The 14,254-nt window shown below is 34.2% G+C and overlaps 1 protein-coding gene across 1 annotated transcript in view; it reads right to left on the reverse strand.

Moving 5' to 3' along the window:
• The window catches only part of NHLRC2 (NHL repeat containing 2), a 76,599-nt gene that overhangs the window by 48,687 nt on the left and 13,658 nt on the right, over positions 1-14,254 (reverse strand). Inside the window, 1 exon segment of the mRNA XM_020988096.2 lies at positions 3,620-4,075. Within this exon segment, the coding sequence (XP_020843755.1) occupies positions 3,620-4,075 (456 nt within the window).

Consider the following 14,254-nt stretch of genomic DNA (forward strand, 5'->3'; position numbering starts at 1 on the left):
CTAACTATCTACTAACTACTGAAAGGTAATCTCGGTATAAAAGGAGGCTATTAGATTTTGCTACAGGGTGCTAAAAAAGCAATTTAAGTGTATTCTTTTCTATACACACCCTTTTCCCACTTCACAAAAGTCCTATTTCTTTGTCAGATTATGGTGTGGAGGTGACCCTGAATTCCAAAAGGCCATGCCAACATAGTACAAGTTTTGACAGGTCTTATTAAACTGTGGAAGCTCTAAAGAGCAGCAGGACAACAAACATAGTCTGGGGATACAGCCTTGCTAAGATGGAAAGAACCATCACCAGAAAGTTGGGCAGATGATGAATATCATTTGCCACAAAAACTCAAAAAAACTGTATATGAAAGTGTGGGAAAACAGTAATTTTCATTATTGGAAGACTAAATCAACACAACTGTCAATTGTTTGAGCTATTTTAAAAAGCTAATTACCCAAATAAATAGTAAAAAAAAAGATAATTTTGTTTCATCCATTTCTCTTTTTAAAATTAAAATTGTAATGTACATTAACATCATAAATTAGCTTTTCATTTTTAACAAATATAATAAATAATAAAAGGAATTTGAGTTCAATGATATTTTCAACCACCTTTTGTTCTGCTATAAATCAAGAAGAGATTTTATTACTTATTATTGCTCATTTTCATAGACAGCTTTATGGTTTATGAAGCATCCAAGTTACTTTATCTTATTTCTAAAATGTCATTTCCTCTTAAATCAAGGTTTTTTTTCCCCCCTTTTTTCTTTCTTTTTTTGGCTAGGCAATGGGGTTAAGTGATTTGCCCAAGGTCACACAGCTACTTAAGTGTTATGTGTCTGAGGCCGCATTTGAACTCAGGTCCTCCTGAATTCAGGGTCAGTGCTCTATCCACTGCGCCACCTAGCTGCCTCCTAAATCATGGTTTTTAAAAAAAAAATAATGAAAGCTTTCTTTTTCCTGACTGTGATACAAATACAGTAAGTTTCTCCCCAAAGAACTTTTAAAATGAAATCTTTTGTAAGTATTCCTGAGTTTTCTTCTTATTGTCTTAGATAACAAACAATTTTCAAGGTAATTATCAATCTTAGCTCCTATGAAGTAAAAGAATAAGACCCAAAATGATGAAAACTACTTTTTGCTTTGACAAGAAGAGATTTTGAATTTGAAGAAGGAAAAAAATGAATGAAAGACAATCATCTCAGATCACAGGGCAAATGGTTCTGTTCTCATGGTCCTAATTCTTCTTCTGGGCTTCTGCATTGACTGCTGTGTTCTATGGATGACACTGATACTCTGGGATCATGGAATAAATAATTTCAGGCTTACATGGGATCATTTTCTCTGATTAACAATAGGTCCCTAATTTTCACATATGAATATTTTGGGCACTATGTAATACATTTTGAAAACTTGTTTGGAAACTTTTGGATTCGAGTTATGGAGCAGAATTACTATTTTGAATATTAAGCAATTCTAAGGAGTTACTGTTCAACTGGAATTATTAATCCCTACCTGTGTATACTATGAATTGAGACTGAAAAAAAAATGACCAAAATAATATTATATTGTTATAACAAAATTACGATGGAATGGACAAAAATATTTGCTACAAATCTTTAATAGCTTAATTGTATGAAACAGCTGACAAATGTATAAAAGTAGCAAATGCAAGTGCTTTGTTAATTTATTAGTGACAATGGAAAAATTACTGTTTCCTTTGACAGAATTCAGTCTTGTTAAAGGAGTAAACAAAAATAACAATCAAGCATTTATTAAGCAGTTATTATGTGCAAGATACTGTTAATTTAGATTTTCCACACCTTATAATCTAAATATGAAGTTCCAGATTCCATTATAACTTTCTAACAAGATAAAATGCCCTGGAGAGTTTGCATTTTATCAAGGGAGATAGCATATACTTAAATAAATAAACAAACATATACAAATAAAGACAAGGTAATGGGGAGAGGGAGGCACTTATAGCTGGAAAGATAATGAAAGGCCTCTAGTAGAAAGCGATGTGTTAGCTGAAATTGTTAAGCCTAACTTTAATATTTTAAAATTTAATTTTCAATGAACAAGAATCTATTTTATCTCCCTTCCACCCACCATTGAAAAATCTAGATAGCACAGCAGGTACAATACTGGGCCTGGAGTCCAGACGACCTGAATTCAAATCTAGCCTAAGACACCTACTAGCTGTGTGACTCTGGGAAAATCATTTAATCTTGGTCTGCCTCAGTTTCTTCAACTGTAAAACAGATAGAAATAGCCCTCACCTCACAGGGTTGTGGTGAAGATCAAATATTATTCGTAAAATACCTAGTACAGTGCCTAGTACATAGCAAGTGTTTAATAAATGCTTGCTCTCTTCCCTCATGCTCCAAAACAAAACCTTTGCAACAAATACGCGCAGTAAAGGAAAATAAATTCCCACACTGGCCACATCCAAAACATGTCTTAATCTGCACCTTGAGTCCATCACTTCTGTCAGGAGATGGCCAGCATGTTTCATCACAACTCTTTTGGATGACACTGTATTGCTCAGAATTCTTAAATCTTTCAAAGCTGTTTGTCTTTACAACGTCTTAATAGATCTTATTTAAAAAGTAGACTGACCAGGTAGTACTGGCTAGTCCAGAATCTATAGAGTTGTTCAAGAAAATGGTTTATGCTATCTTGATGCTTGTTTGTAAAAGCAAAATGAACACTCTTTATTTACATTGTGCCGGAGGTTTTAGGATAAAAGCGGCAGAAATTGAGAGGTGGAGGGAACTTCAGAGGCCATCTAGTCCAACCTCAATTTCTTTTACACATGAGGAAACTGAGGCCCAGGGAGATTAAATGATTTGATCAAAGTCACAAAGGCTCTAAGGGTTGGAGAAGGGATTTGAACTGAAATGGTTTTTCCAATGCGCCATGACAGTTTTCTGATGGAAAATAAGTAAAACTTATATTTCACAAAAATCCTACAAGCTATTAAGCACTGAAATTCTATATAAATTAAAATTTGGGTTTTACTTCGTAATAATTCCTTCTTAGCTTTTAAACAAATTACACTTCCACACCTTATAATCTAACATTCCAGATTTCACTATAATTGTTTTAACAATATAAAAGTTATTTTAACAGAAAAGTGAAATAATCTCTACATTTATATTGTTTATATTTCTTCTGGGAAGGAGGAGAGGCAATAAGGGTTAAATGACTTGCCCAGGGTTATACAGCTAGTGTCTGAGGTCACATTTGAACTCAGGTCCTCCTGACGCCATGGCCAGTGCGCCACTTAGTTGCTCCTATGTATTTCTATAAATAAACAAAACTAGTTTCGGAAACCATGTTATCATTTTCTTTTAAAGGGACAAAATTATGAGTGAATTTAAAATGTAAATATGTTTTATAATTACCAACCATGATTCCACCACACTGATGCTGCAGCATGGTATTCATCACCTTCATTTAAACTCATGATACACTGGATTAATTTCATGTGACAGAAGCTAAAATTATTTTATTACGATGCTCAGGAATTTTTGTTCATAATTTTCACTTTCAATCATCTCAATTTCATAACTTGTATCATAAAAATGTATATTACACATATATTTCAAGCAGATTTTACCTCCAATGCTGTGTTGGATTTGTCCATTTTTTCTGACAACCAAAATTCTGTGATGTCCAGTGTCTGCTATCACTAACCTCTCAGCCACATTGTCTACTGTTACTTTGCCAGGAAAAAGTAAAGGAGAAGGTGGCAAAGAATCTCTATAAAGTTTTATTCCAATTTTATTGTCTTTAATCTGCCCTCTTTCTTTGTAGTACTTTAAAGCCATTGAAGTAAATAAAAACAATTTTTCTCTGTGCCCCTCTCCAATTAAAGAAAAAAGGATGTTTCCACGGGGTCCAAGTATGACCAGGGTTGGCCAACAGGAAACTTCCAGATCTTGCCAAAGGAAAGCATCAGCATCATTAACCACAGGATGGGTGATGTTATAGCGAAGAACAGCACTTTTAATGTTATCCAAAACCTTTTCATTTGGAAATTTAGCTGAATGAACACCAACAACGAGAAGGCCATCTGAAAAGTATAAAAAGAAAAGGCAAAGCCATACGTGTTATATTGTGTGAACACAACTTCTCACACTTTTAAAAGGACCAATGTTTTACTGAGGGAAAAAAATACTATTAGTCAAAACCAGAAATTACGTAAAAGTAGAGAGACTTGTTGACACTGTATTAATGTTTTTTAACCAAATTAAAACATATGTACGAATCACCATATTTGCATATAGAGAAGCTCTTTGTATGTATCTAAGAGTACACATAATAAAAAGTATTATTCTATAAAAAAGAAATCTAAGCAGATAAAGGCCTTACTTCTCTTAGGCTATTAACACTAATTATATGGAAATGTCATTGTAGTATATACTATAAGAAAAAGATATAGTCTCAGCCCAATGTTAAAGTCTTACTTGTAATATGCCCTTTGTGTGGCATTGGAAATGGCATGATTCTCTGAAAAGCCAACAACAATTCCAGATTATGTAAATACATCTTGTTCCAAAAATGATTTATAATATTCCTTTGATTTTCAGAGGGGAATTAAATTTTGAAATTTCTCCTCCATTTAGAAATTCTTTAGGTCCCTTGGAAACACTGCAACTAGTACCAAAACATAATATTTATTCAACTCAAACTTAGAATGGGTTATTTTGAATTTATTACCATTTTGTCTTCTTTTAAAGTTTCAATTCTCAAACCTTTGCACACTCTAAGAATTATAAATAAGATCTATTTGAATAAAATGTTTTCTTGACATACAAACCTTTTAATTTGTTTTGACTGTCATGATAATTAAAACATACTTTCCTTTAGATAAGATAGCTAAAAAAACAAACTTAGGAATAGAGCTTTCTATTATGTAATCAGTATAGCATGTCAACTAAGCACAGGAAAAAAACTTGAAGGTGTTATGCTGGATTCATTGAGAGAGTGTATATACCTCTTTGTATACATTTAATACTATATTCTGAATGAATATTTGCTGGAAAAATTCAAGAGTACATTTTGTTTAAAAAAAAAAAAAAGAATTCCTGGAGCTGAAAATACTTGTTTAAAAACCTTTAAAATTCTGAAACTATTTCATTTTATAAACTGATACTTGGAAAAACCCAACCATCATTAAAGAATTAGCTTCACAAGCTCTTCGCCATTTTGGAGACCAAGACAGACATTAAAAATATTTTTCATTCACAAGGCCAAAGCTAAGTTAAGCTTTGGTTATAACAGAACTCCATTAAACATCTGCTTTAAAGACATCAAAGTATACATTATCATCTTAGTTATCTCTCTAGTTTAAAATGAAAATTAAAAGATTTCACTTAAAATCTCAATAACAAATCATATGTATACAATCACATTTATTTCTTTAAATTTAAAACATTACTTTTTCTCCATTGGCAAAAAAACCCTCAAAAATCTTAACACTAAAATATAATTTCTAGTTTTGAAAATAATTCAATAAGCTTGATTTTCTTTATTTTTTCCATGACTTTGCAATTTTTTTTTGGTGAGGACAAAAATCTCAAATGATTCATAGCCTGTTCAGAGTGAACTCTACTCTCCAATCTTACTGAGATAAGTGTCCTAGAATAACAAAAATAAGTTCATATAGGAATATCTAGTTACACAGTTTCAGGTATGTGGCTTTGAATGCAAATCATTTTGAATATAAAAATCACTAAAACTTTTTTTTTCATCCCAGCAAGGAATAATACTGTGTTCTTTACTGGCAGTGGACAAGCTTTGCTTCTAAACCAGAAATTTAATTCCACCTAGAGAAATTAAAAGGTATCAAGTTTTGCAACTTTAAAAATATAAGTGAGGGACCCCAAAATTACTGTCTGAACACTTGAAAGAAAAAAAAACTTTATATTTCATTCATTATAGATGAGAAAGAGATTGAGATATTGCACAATAAATTCTAATGATCTGAAAAATATAGTTATTAACAACTGAATTATATCTGATATTCAGACTGTGTGGCATTTTCATTTTTCATTGTAAATGTTTAATGCACAAACTAAAATGTAAATGTATATTTCTACCATTTATAAAACTTTTGAAGTTTACTCTCTTGCTTCAAGCACTTGTTTGCTGAACACTAAAAATTTCCAATGAAGTTGATTTTCTGTACTGAAGTACAAGACTTTACATTTACCCATACTGAATTTCTTAAAAGATTCAGTCCATCGCTCCAGCCTGTCAAGATTTTTTTGGGTACTTGGGCTGTGTTATTTGCCAATTTGATGAGCATATTACCTAAAGCCAGGGGCTGCAGGTTCCCCACTCCTGACCATCATCCAGGTCCTACTTTGTCTTAAATTAGAACATACTGTGGAGACAGTCAACTAATTAGTTGACCATAGATTATGAAAATATGATTATACCAAAATTTCCATTTGCTTAGAGAACATTCTAATAACATTTCCAGTTATTCCATAAGCAAGTAACAAACTCCAAAAGAAAAAAAAAGCCAAGTTAATTGTAAATGTGTGTGTCCATCTGTAAATATATATGTACATATGAAGTAAATAAAGGAACAAAAACGTAATACTTTAAAACATTATTGAAGCAGAATACTATAGAAATAAAAGTACCACGAGAAAAATAATAGTCTCCTCTAAAGTTTTATGCTAGCAACACTTTGGGTACGAAATATATCAATGTAAAAAAAAAACAGAATTGCATTGATTTTTTTTTTCTAAAAGAGTTTTGACAGTCATCATAATGCTAAATACCTGAGTTTTTTATATTATAGAAAGCCTAGTTTGGTTTGAAAACCTATTTGGCTTTTCTGAATAGAAACTTTCTTATCTCTAAACTTGAGATTCATAATAAGAATATATACTTTTTTGATATGCTTTTTAGAACTAACATCTATCTTGAAATTAAGGGGCCAAGTAAATTAATAATAAATAATAAATTCTCAACATAACTCTTATGTGATCATGCATACAAGACACAGTAATAACCTTTGCATAACTAAATTATTACAGAGAAGGCCTTTTGTTCCAAAAGCTGGCTCCACTTTTAATCTAGGAAAATGAGAATATGCAAATGCCTAAGAAGTTGACATAGAGTAATTATGATAAATAGAAGGAAACAAACAAACAAACCAGGAAAGCCAGTATCAGGAAGCCAAGGAAGGAAAGGATATATTTAGGAGCACTTCATTAACTTTTTGGTATTAATCTCACAGAAGTCAACCAAATGCTTCCACAAATCATGTCTCGGTGTTGCTACAAAAATTATACTTCAATACTTTGCTAAATCTGTGAGTTTTTGTGTCAAGAAACATAGGATCACAGTAAGTAAAATGTAAACTCTTTGTGGGGAGACATTCTTTCACTTTTGCATTTTTAGACCTAGGTCCCAGCACAATGCTGGGGTGTGTGTGTGTGTGTGTGCACGCGTGCACGCGCACGCACACACGCTTAGCAAATGTTAGTTGACTGTGCAAATTCCCAAATGCAATCCAGCCCACGCTCTCCCTACTTAAGGCTGGGTCCATACATAACAATACAGAACATTTTTGCTATATGTCTCCTTTTTTCAATACTTTCTCATTTGGCATTTGATAATGCAAAGATGACTGTACAAAATTCTGTGGTTATATCTATCAAGTAATCTTGTACAATCTTAACATATGTATAGATAGAGATAATTTTCTGGAGAACCACTGGACAGGCATTTTGTTATGAGTCAAATGCTTTTTTGTAATCAACAAATTATAAGCACAGCTGGATTTTCTCTACATCTTTCAATCAATTATGAGAAAATTAAGGTTTGTAAAGTGTTTTATATATACTCACTTGATCCTCATAACAACAGCCAGTGAGGTGGCTAGGTAGAGATGGGATTCAAATCAGCTCTCTCTCTGATCTCTAAGGAAATGTATTTTTCACTACCCCATGTTATCTCAGAATACTAGGCTGGATGGAGCACTGAACTGATTCAGATATTCTTAATAGCAGAAGACTCTTGGCTATAGAATATCACTTGAGCTGGTCTGGAAACCCTTGTTGGAGTTAGATTAAGGATGCAGATTCAACTGCAAGAGGAAACTGAGGGAAGATGCAACAGTAGAACAATCAGAAGGCCTTTTTTTGCCTTCAAATCCTTTTGTGTGACCTTGGGTATAGCTCTGAGCCCATTCACCTTCAAAAAAAAAGTATTCACTCTCTACTTCACAGGATAAAGTGTTTATAAAACTTAAAAGAATTATATAAATCCAAGTAACTGAATAGAAAAAGCAATGGTGCAACAGTAATCAGAATACTTGGGTTCTAGTCCCAGATCTTCTACATTCCTAGCTAACTTACCTGCTCTAAAATTCACTTTTCTCAGTAAAAACAGGGATACAGTGACCTGCTCTGAGCCCTTTATGTGGCTATTATAAGGCTCAAATGAGACACCGTGTATGTATGAGCTCTCTGAAAACTATTAAGTGTTATACAAGACAGACAGATCTAGATATGACCTGAAAGACCATTTAATCCAATTCCCTCATTTTACAAATGAGGAAACTAAAATTAGATGATTTCTCCTTCAGTTGCTGCTGTCCACCTCAAAATTACCTTGGATGTATTTGTTTTTATTCTGTATATTCGTACATGTACATGTCGTCTCTCTCAATAGAATATAAACTCCTTGAGAACAGGCATTGTTCTATTTGTCCTTTTATCCTTAGCACCTAGCACAGTGCCTGGCACACAGTATGTACTTAATGAATGCTTGCTGATTGGTTGGCTAATAATAATAACAGCTAACTTTACACAGCACTTACTATGTAACAGGCATTGTACTAAGCACTTTACAGTTATTATTTCATTTGATCCTCACAATAATTCTGGGAGATGCATGCTATTATTATCTCCATTTTACAGATGAGGAAAGTGAGGCAAACAGACTTGCCCAGGGTCACACAGCTAATAAGTGTCTGAGCCAGATTTGAACTCAGGTCTTGACTCCAGACCCAGTGCTCTATTTACTGTGCCACAAGCTCCCTACTACTATTGCTTAAGATCCTAATCCTACGCTACTGCTTCAAGACGCAACAATGGTCCATGGTCTGGGGTTATGTACTATCAGGATGGCACATGCCATCAGGTAACACTTGCCCTTGGTATGCTGCCTCTCCTCACTCATGTGTCTAAAATAATTTATATATGCTGTGTTTGTTTCTTCAGGAAGCCTTCTCTCTTTGAAGCTCCACTGAAATTATGTTCTCTATAGTCCCCCTAAACTCACAGTCTGTCTCACACACCTTTGATTATGTGGTACGGTGGAAAGAACATTGGATTTTGAGCCAGGAAGACCTCAGTTTGAGTCCCTTTACTCTTTGATCTTGGGTAAGGTTTTTTTTGTTTCCTTATATATAAAATAGGAGAAGATAAAACCTACACTGCCTATGCTTCAGAGTTGTTGTAAGGATCAAATGAGAATGTATTTTACTTCAGTACTTCAAGAGCCTATTATTTCAGTCAGTGAGAAAACTCCCTCCACAAAACCTACTGCAACTTGCCTTTCTATAGCTTCACAGATGGTCTTTATGAACTGCAGTGGCTACAAAACAAACAAAACCCCATCAACTGGTGACCAGTTTTCTGGCGATGAGCCTCTTGAATCACGCTAAGCCAGTTCTTGGACAACAGAGCTGCCATGGGTACCACACTTAAAGCTTTTTTGGCTCAGAAAGATTTGCCAAACTTGTGCTCCACTGGCAATGGGAGGGAAGAATATACATTTGATCCACTGTAACAAGAGGCCATTGGGTATATGCAACAACACATTATATGCAAAACAATTGTATAACAGGTAGAAAGGTGGATTTAGAGAGCAATGTTTGGAAGTCACTGAGTAAGAAGAGGTGATGGATGAAGCCCTGGAAAGAGGAAAATTATTTATTTTTAGGCAGACAAAATACAATTGCATCAGTTTTTAAAAAGGTACAAAGAGAAGTGCAAATATTTGAACGCTGGGCCTAAAAAATACTGTCAAAAACAGAAAATTAATCTTCAAAGTATGGGAGTACAAGGTCCAGAAAATCTGTGGAGTTATTACATCAATATTCACACGTGAAAAACAATTTTAATCCGCTTACCATCATCATGATCAATTGAGCATTTAATTTTAGATTATTCAACTTGCCAGCACCTTAAAGGGAAAATGACATGAGAAATATTTGGCCTGTTTCTTAAATATATAATTATGGTACAGCAGCACTATAAATAAAGATTCAGGGAAACTGATGACTAAGCCCAAGAGTAGAACCCTGGAGTTCTTAAAAGTTAAACCTTACTAAGAATAAAAGCTGGCTGTCAGGTTTTGTTAGTTTTCCTGTAATATAGATCTTCTTTAGAAGGTATCTTAATAATCTTCATGTAAATGAATCATGGCTTTGATATTAAATTAACAATTAAAAATGGAATTTTCAAAGGAGGGCATACAATGAGCATGCAAATCAAACTGATCTATTCAATCTCTGAACATATCACAAACATTCATCCCTCTGCATCTTTGGTCACACAATCAGTTTTTTTTTTCCTGAATACCTTTCCTCATATCTAAATTTTATTTTTCCTTCAAAACTCAGCTTAAATTATACTTCCATTAAACCTACCTTGACCATAGTGATTTTTCTTAAGTGATGCAGGTCTTCTGTCTATACTGCTCATTTGAAATTCATCATTTAGAATAATAACATATATAGTTTCCAACAAATTGATTAGTATCTAAAGGTCTTTAGAAAATTAATCAACCACACACTGTACTAAGTGCTATGTGTTCATTACTGGGTATATGGAGGAAGAATATAAAAGTATCAGATACCGACCTTCTCCTCAAGCCTATAATTCAGCTAGGGAAACAAAACTGAGCCATGACTACGAGAATTTGATTAACAAATCTTTTGGGAATAAAGCTCTCTTTTACAAAATTTCATTAGCTGTGGGTCAATCATTGCTAAAGTTGAAGAAGAATAGTGTCTCTCATGGTCAAGCTAACCTAAAGATATACTCCTGGTGTTTGAGAGATCTAATCAGAAAACCATCACCTATTTTTAGCTTTCTCATTGGACTGTGGCTTAGACTTAATAATGGTAGGGAACCAGAGCCTACCTCTCCTGTAATGAAAGTATGATCTGTGCCAAAGTATGGTAAAGAGGAAGGCACAGATATGTTAAAGATGTCTGTCAAGGAGATCTCAAAGATGTATCCCCTATAAATGGCGAGGTCCTCTAGATTTTCCTGTTTGAAAAACTGAGCCCCCAAATATTGTCAAGCTTCCAAAATTATATTTCATCACTCAGACGTTAACTTACCAATCCCAAGCCAACTGATGAAGAATTCCTGTTTTCCATATTATCACATGAAACTAGATGGACAACATAGATTTATTCTATCAAAAAAACAAAAAAACCAAACTCCTCTTTGTCCTAAACTTCTTCCTCCTACATTCAAACTTCTTATGCTCAAGTAAACCTGCCCCATCCCCATGCCAAGACATTGTATCCTTGGTTACTTTCTCAAATCCTGCTAACTACCTGACCCATAAGCCAGCAGAAGAATTAGGCATATTCTTGGCTCCTCAATGCCACTATCACCAAGAAATTCATCCCTTTCAGGGATCATTCATCTGTATGTATCACTCATTCTAGATCCCTGTCGTTACAATCTACTGGTCTCCATATTACTTTCCCTCTCTTCTCAAGGAGTTCAGTACCTGGCTCACAGTCTTCTCTTTCCCACCCCAAATTTAATCTTTATACTTGGGAACTTCAACATCACACTAATAATCTCTTAAACATATCAGCTTCTCAGTACTTAAATATTCTCAACTGTGACGAACCAAATCTGTACCCACCTCAGTCACTAGAGGAATCACACCTTAGATTTCACCATCACTTATAAGTGGGCTAACATTACGGTCTTAAGTTGATGTTCCCCTCCCTCATCATAACCTCTTGGCCTCCAATCTTTCCATTTTATTGTCTTCCTAAATCTGTCCTATCCCAATAATCCTCCTTACCAGTCCATTAGCCCTTCTCTGGCCTCTTCATAGACTTCACCCTATAGGTGACCAGCTCAACTATACAGTATACCATTCTCTACTCTTGCATCATTTGCCTCCATGACATACAACCATTCACATTGCTAAATCCCAATTCTGAGTTACCTCCACCATCTATCTTCTCCATTTTTACTCTAGTGCTACCAAATAAGACTGGAGAAAGTCACATGAAGCTGCCAACTCAGTAAGTTCACTACAAACTCATGTTTCTGAATCCCAGTTAGGTCTTTGCTACTACAGAGAAATCTTTTTAATTCTTCCCTGATACTGAAACTCACCACAGTGGTCATTCCAAATGTTGTCGATCCACAATCCCGCTAGGACACTTATTCTCTTTCTGCCTCTTATTAGAGGACTTGGCTCCCTACTTTACTGAAAAAGTGAAGGCCTGGGAGCTCCCTCATCTGCCTTACTTGATATCACAAATCCCTGATCCTTCTCCTTTCAGGTATTTGTGTTCTCTCCAACCTCAAACTACTTGGTAAGTTACCTCTGTCAATATAGTATAATACTTAATAGAATGAAAGGGCCCTGTTGGCAACAATTGTTTGTCTTCGTATTTCCAGCACCTAACCTAGTGACTTGCATAGTAGACATAATGAATCTTATTGAGTTAAATCTTTATATATTTTAATTATTTATTGTCAAAATGTGCACTATGCAAAACAAGGAACAAGGACGTAAAGATTAAGAAGAATGCTTGACAGAAGGAAAGGATAAAAGAAAGGATAGATTAAAGGACGGATTGGTCTTAAGCAAAACAAACTCTAAGTATGCATGAGTAAAAATATTTATAGCAGTTTTTGGTTGGTGGTGGGAAAGAATTGGAAGTTGAGCAGGTATCCATCAATTGGGAAATGGCTGAATAAGTTGTGGCATATGAATGAGCTGGAATAATATTATGCAGTAAGAAATGACAAGAGGATGGTTTCAGAGAAACCTGAGAAGACTCAATGAACAGATACAGAGTAAAGTGAGGAGAACCAAGACATGGGAACAAAAATATTGTAAAGAAAAACAACCTTGAAAGACTTAGGAACTCTGATCAACACAATGACCAGTGATGATTCCAGAAGACTCAAGATGAAACACACTACCTTCCTACTGGCCAAGAGCTTTTTGCAAATGCAATAATTAAGATAGTCATGTATTTTTGATGAAAAAAAAGCATTAAGGTGAATGAGTTTAAACCATAGAAGAGTATGGGTAGTGGAGGTCACACAAGAATTTGACAAATTTTGGATTTCTTATTTTAAAAGTAAGTTTTTATTGATGTCTTCTTTTATGTTACCATAAAATAACATTCTTCCCCCACCCAGTATTTAAGACAAAAAAAAGAGAAAGAGGAAAAAGAAATCAGCATAACTCTTTGATACATTGAAAAAGTCTTAAAATATGCGCAATATATATTTGCAGATATCCCACCTCTGCTAGAGGATGGGGTGAGATGCCTTCTTTTATCTCTTTCTTTCAAGCCATTCAATTCTTTTGAATTTTTTGTGGTTGTTCTGTTTACATTATTGTAGTCAGTGTGGATATTGTTTTGTTGGCTCTGCTTACTTCATTCTGCATCATTTCATGCAAATCTTTCAATGCTTCTCTGTATTCATCACATTCATCATTTCTTATCCCACAGTACTATTGTTATTTGTGGACCAAAATACGTTTAGCCATTTCTTAATCAATGGGCATCTACTTTTTTTCTCCAATCCTTTGCTATCACAATACATTGGATTTCAACTGTACTGACAGTTTAAAGTTTTCTGTAAGCTGACTAAATTTTGTATCTAACATTTCAACTTTCCTAGTTTATGTATCTGTTTCAGAATTGTAAAAAACTCAAATGGCATGTAATCACTTAAGAAAACAAAGATGGTTATAATAAATATGCTTCTCAAAAATCAACTTTTAAGAATTATTCTATTATTCTACATAATGAATTGACTTTTCATTCATAAATTGCAGAAATTTGCTTTTGGAAAAGTGGGGTCTGGAAACTGATGAGGGCATCCTATGAAGTGGTTTCTCCCAAGTCAGGAGGTTATAGAAGTAGCAAGAGAAAAGAGATATTTCAGTGACAGGGAGGCAGAGAAGTATAGATGTCATCACTGTTGCTATATCTTTC

Source organism: Phascolarctos cinereus, unplaced genomic scaffold, assembly GCF_003287225.1.
Source record: "Phascolarctos cinereus isolate Bilbo 61053 unplaced genomic scaffold, phaCin_HiC Scaffold_3;HRSCAF=262, whole genome shotgun sequence".
Lineage (NCBI taxonomy): Eukaryota > Metazoa > Chordata > Mammalia > Diprotodontia > Phascolarctidae > Phascolarctos > Phascolarctos cinereus.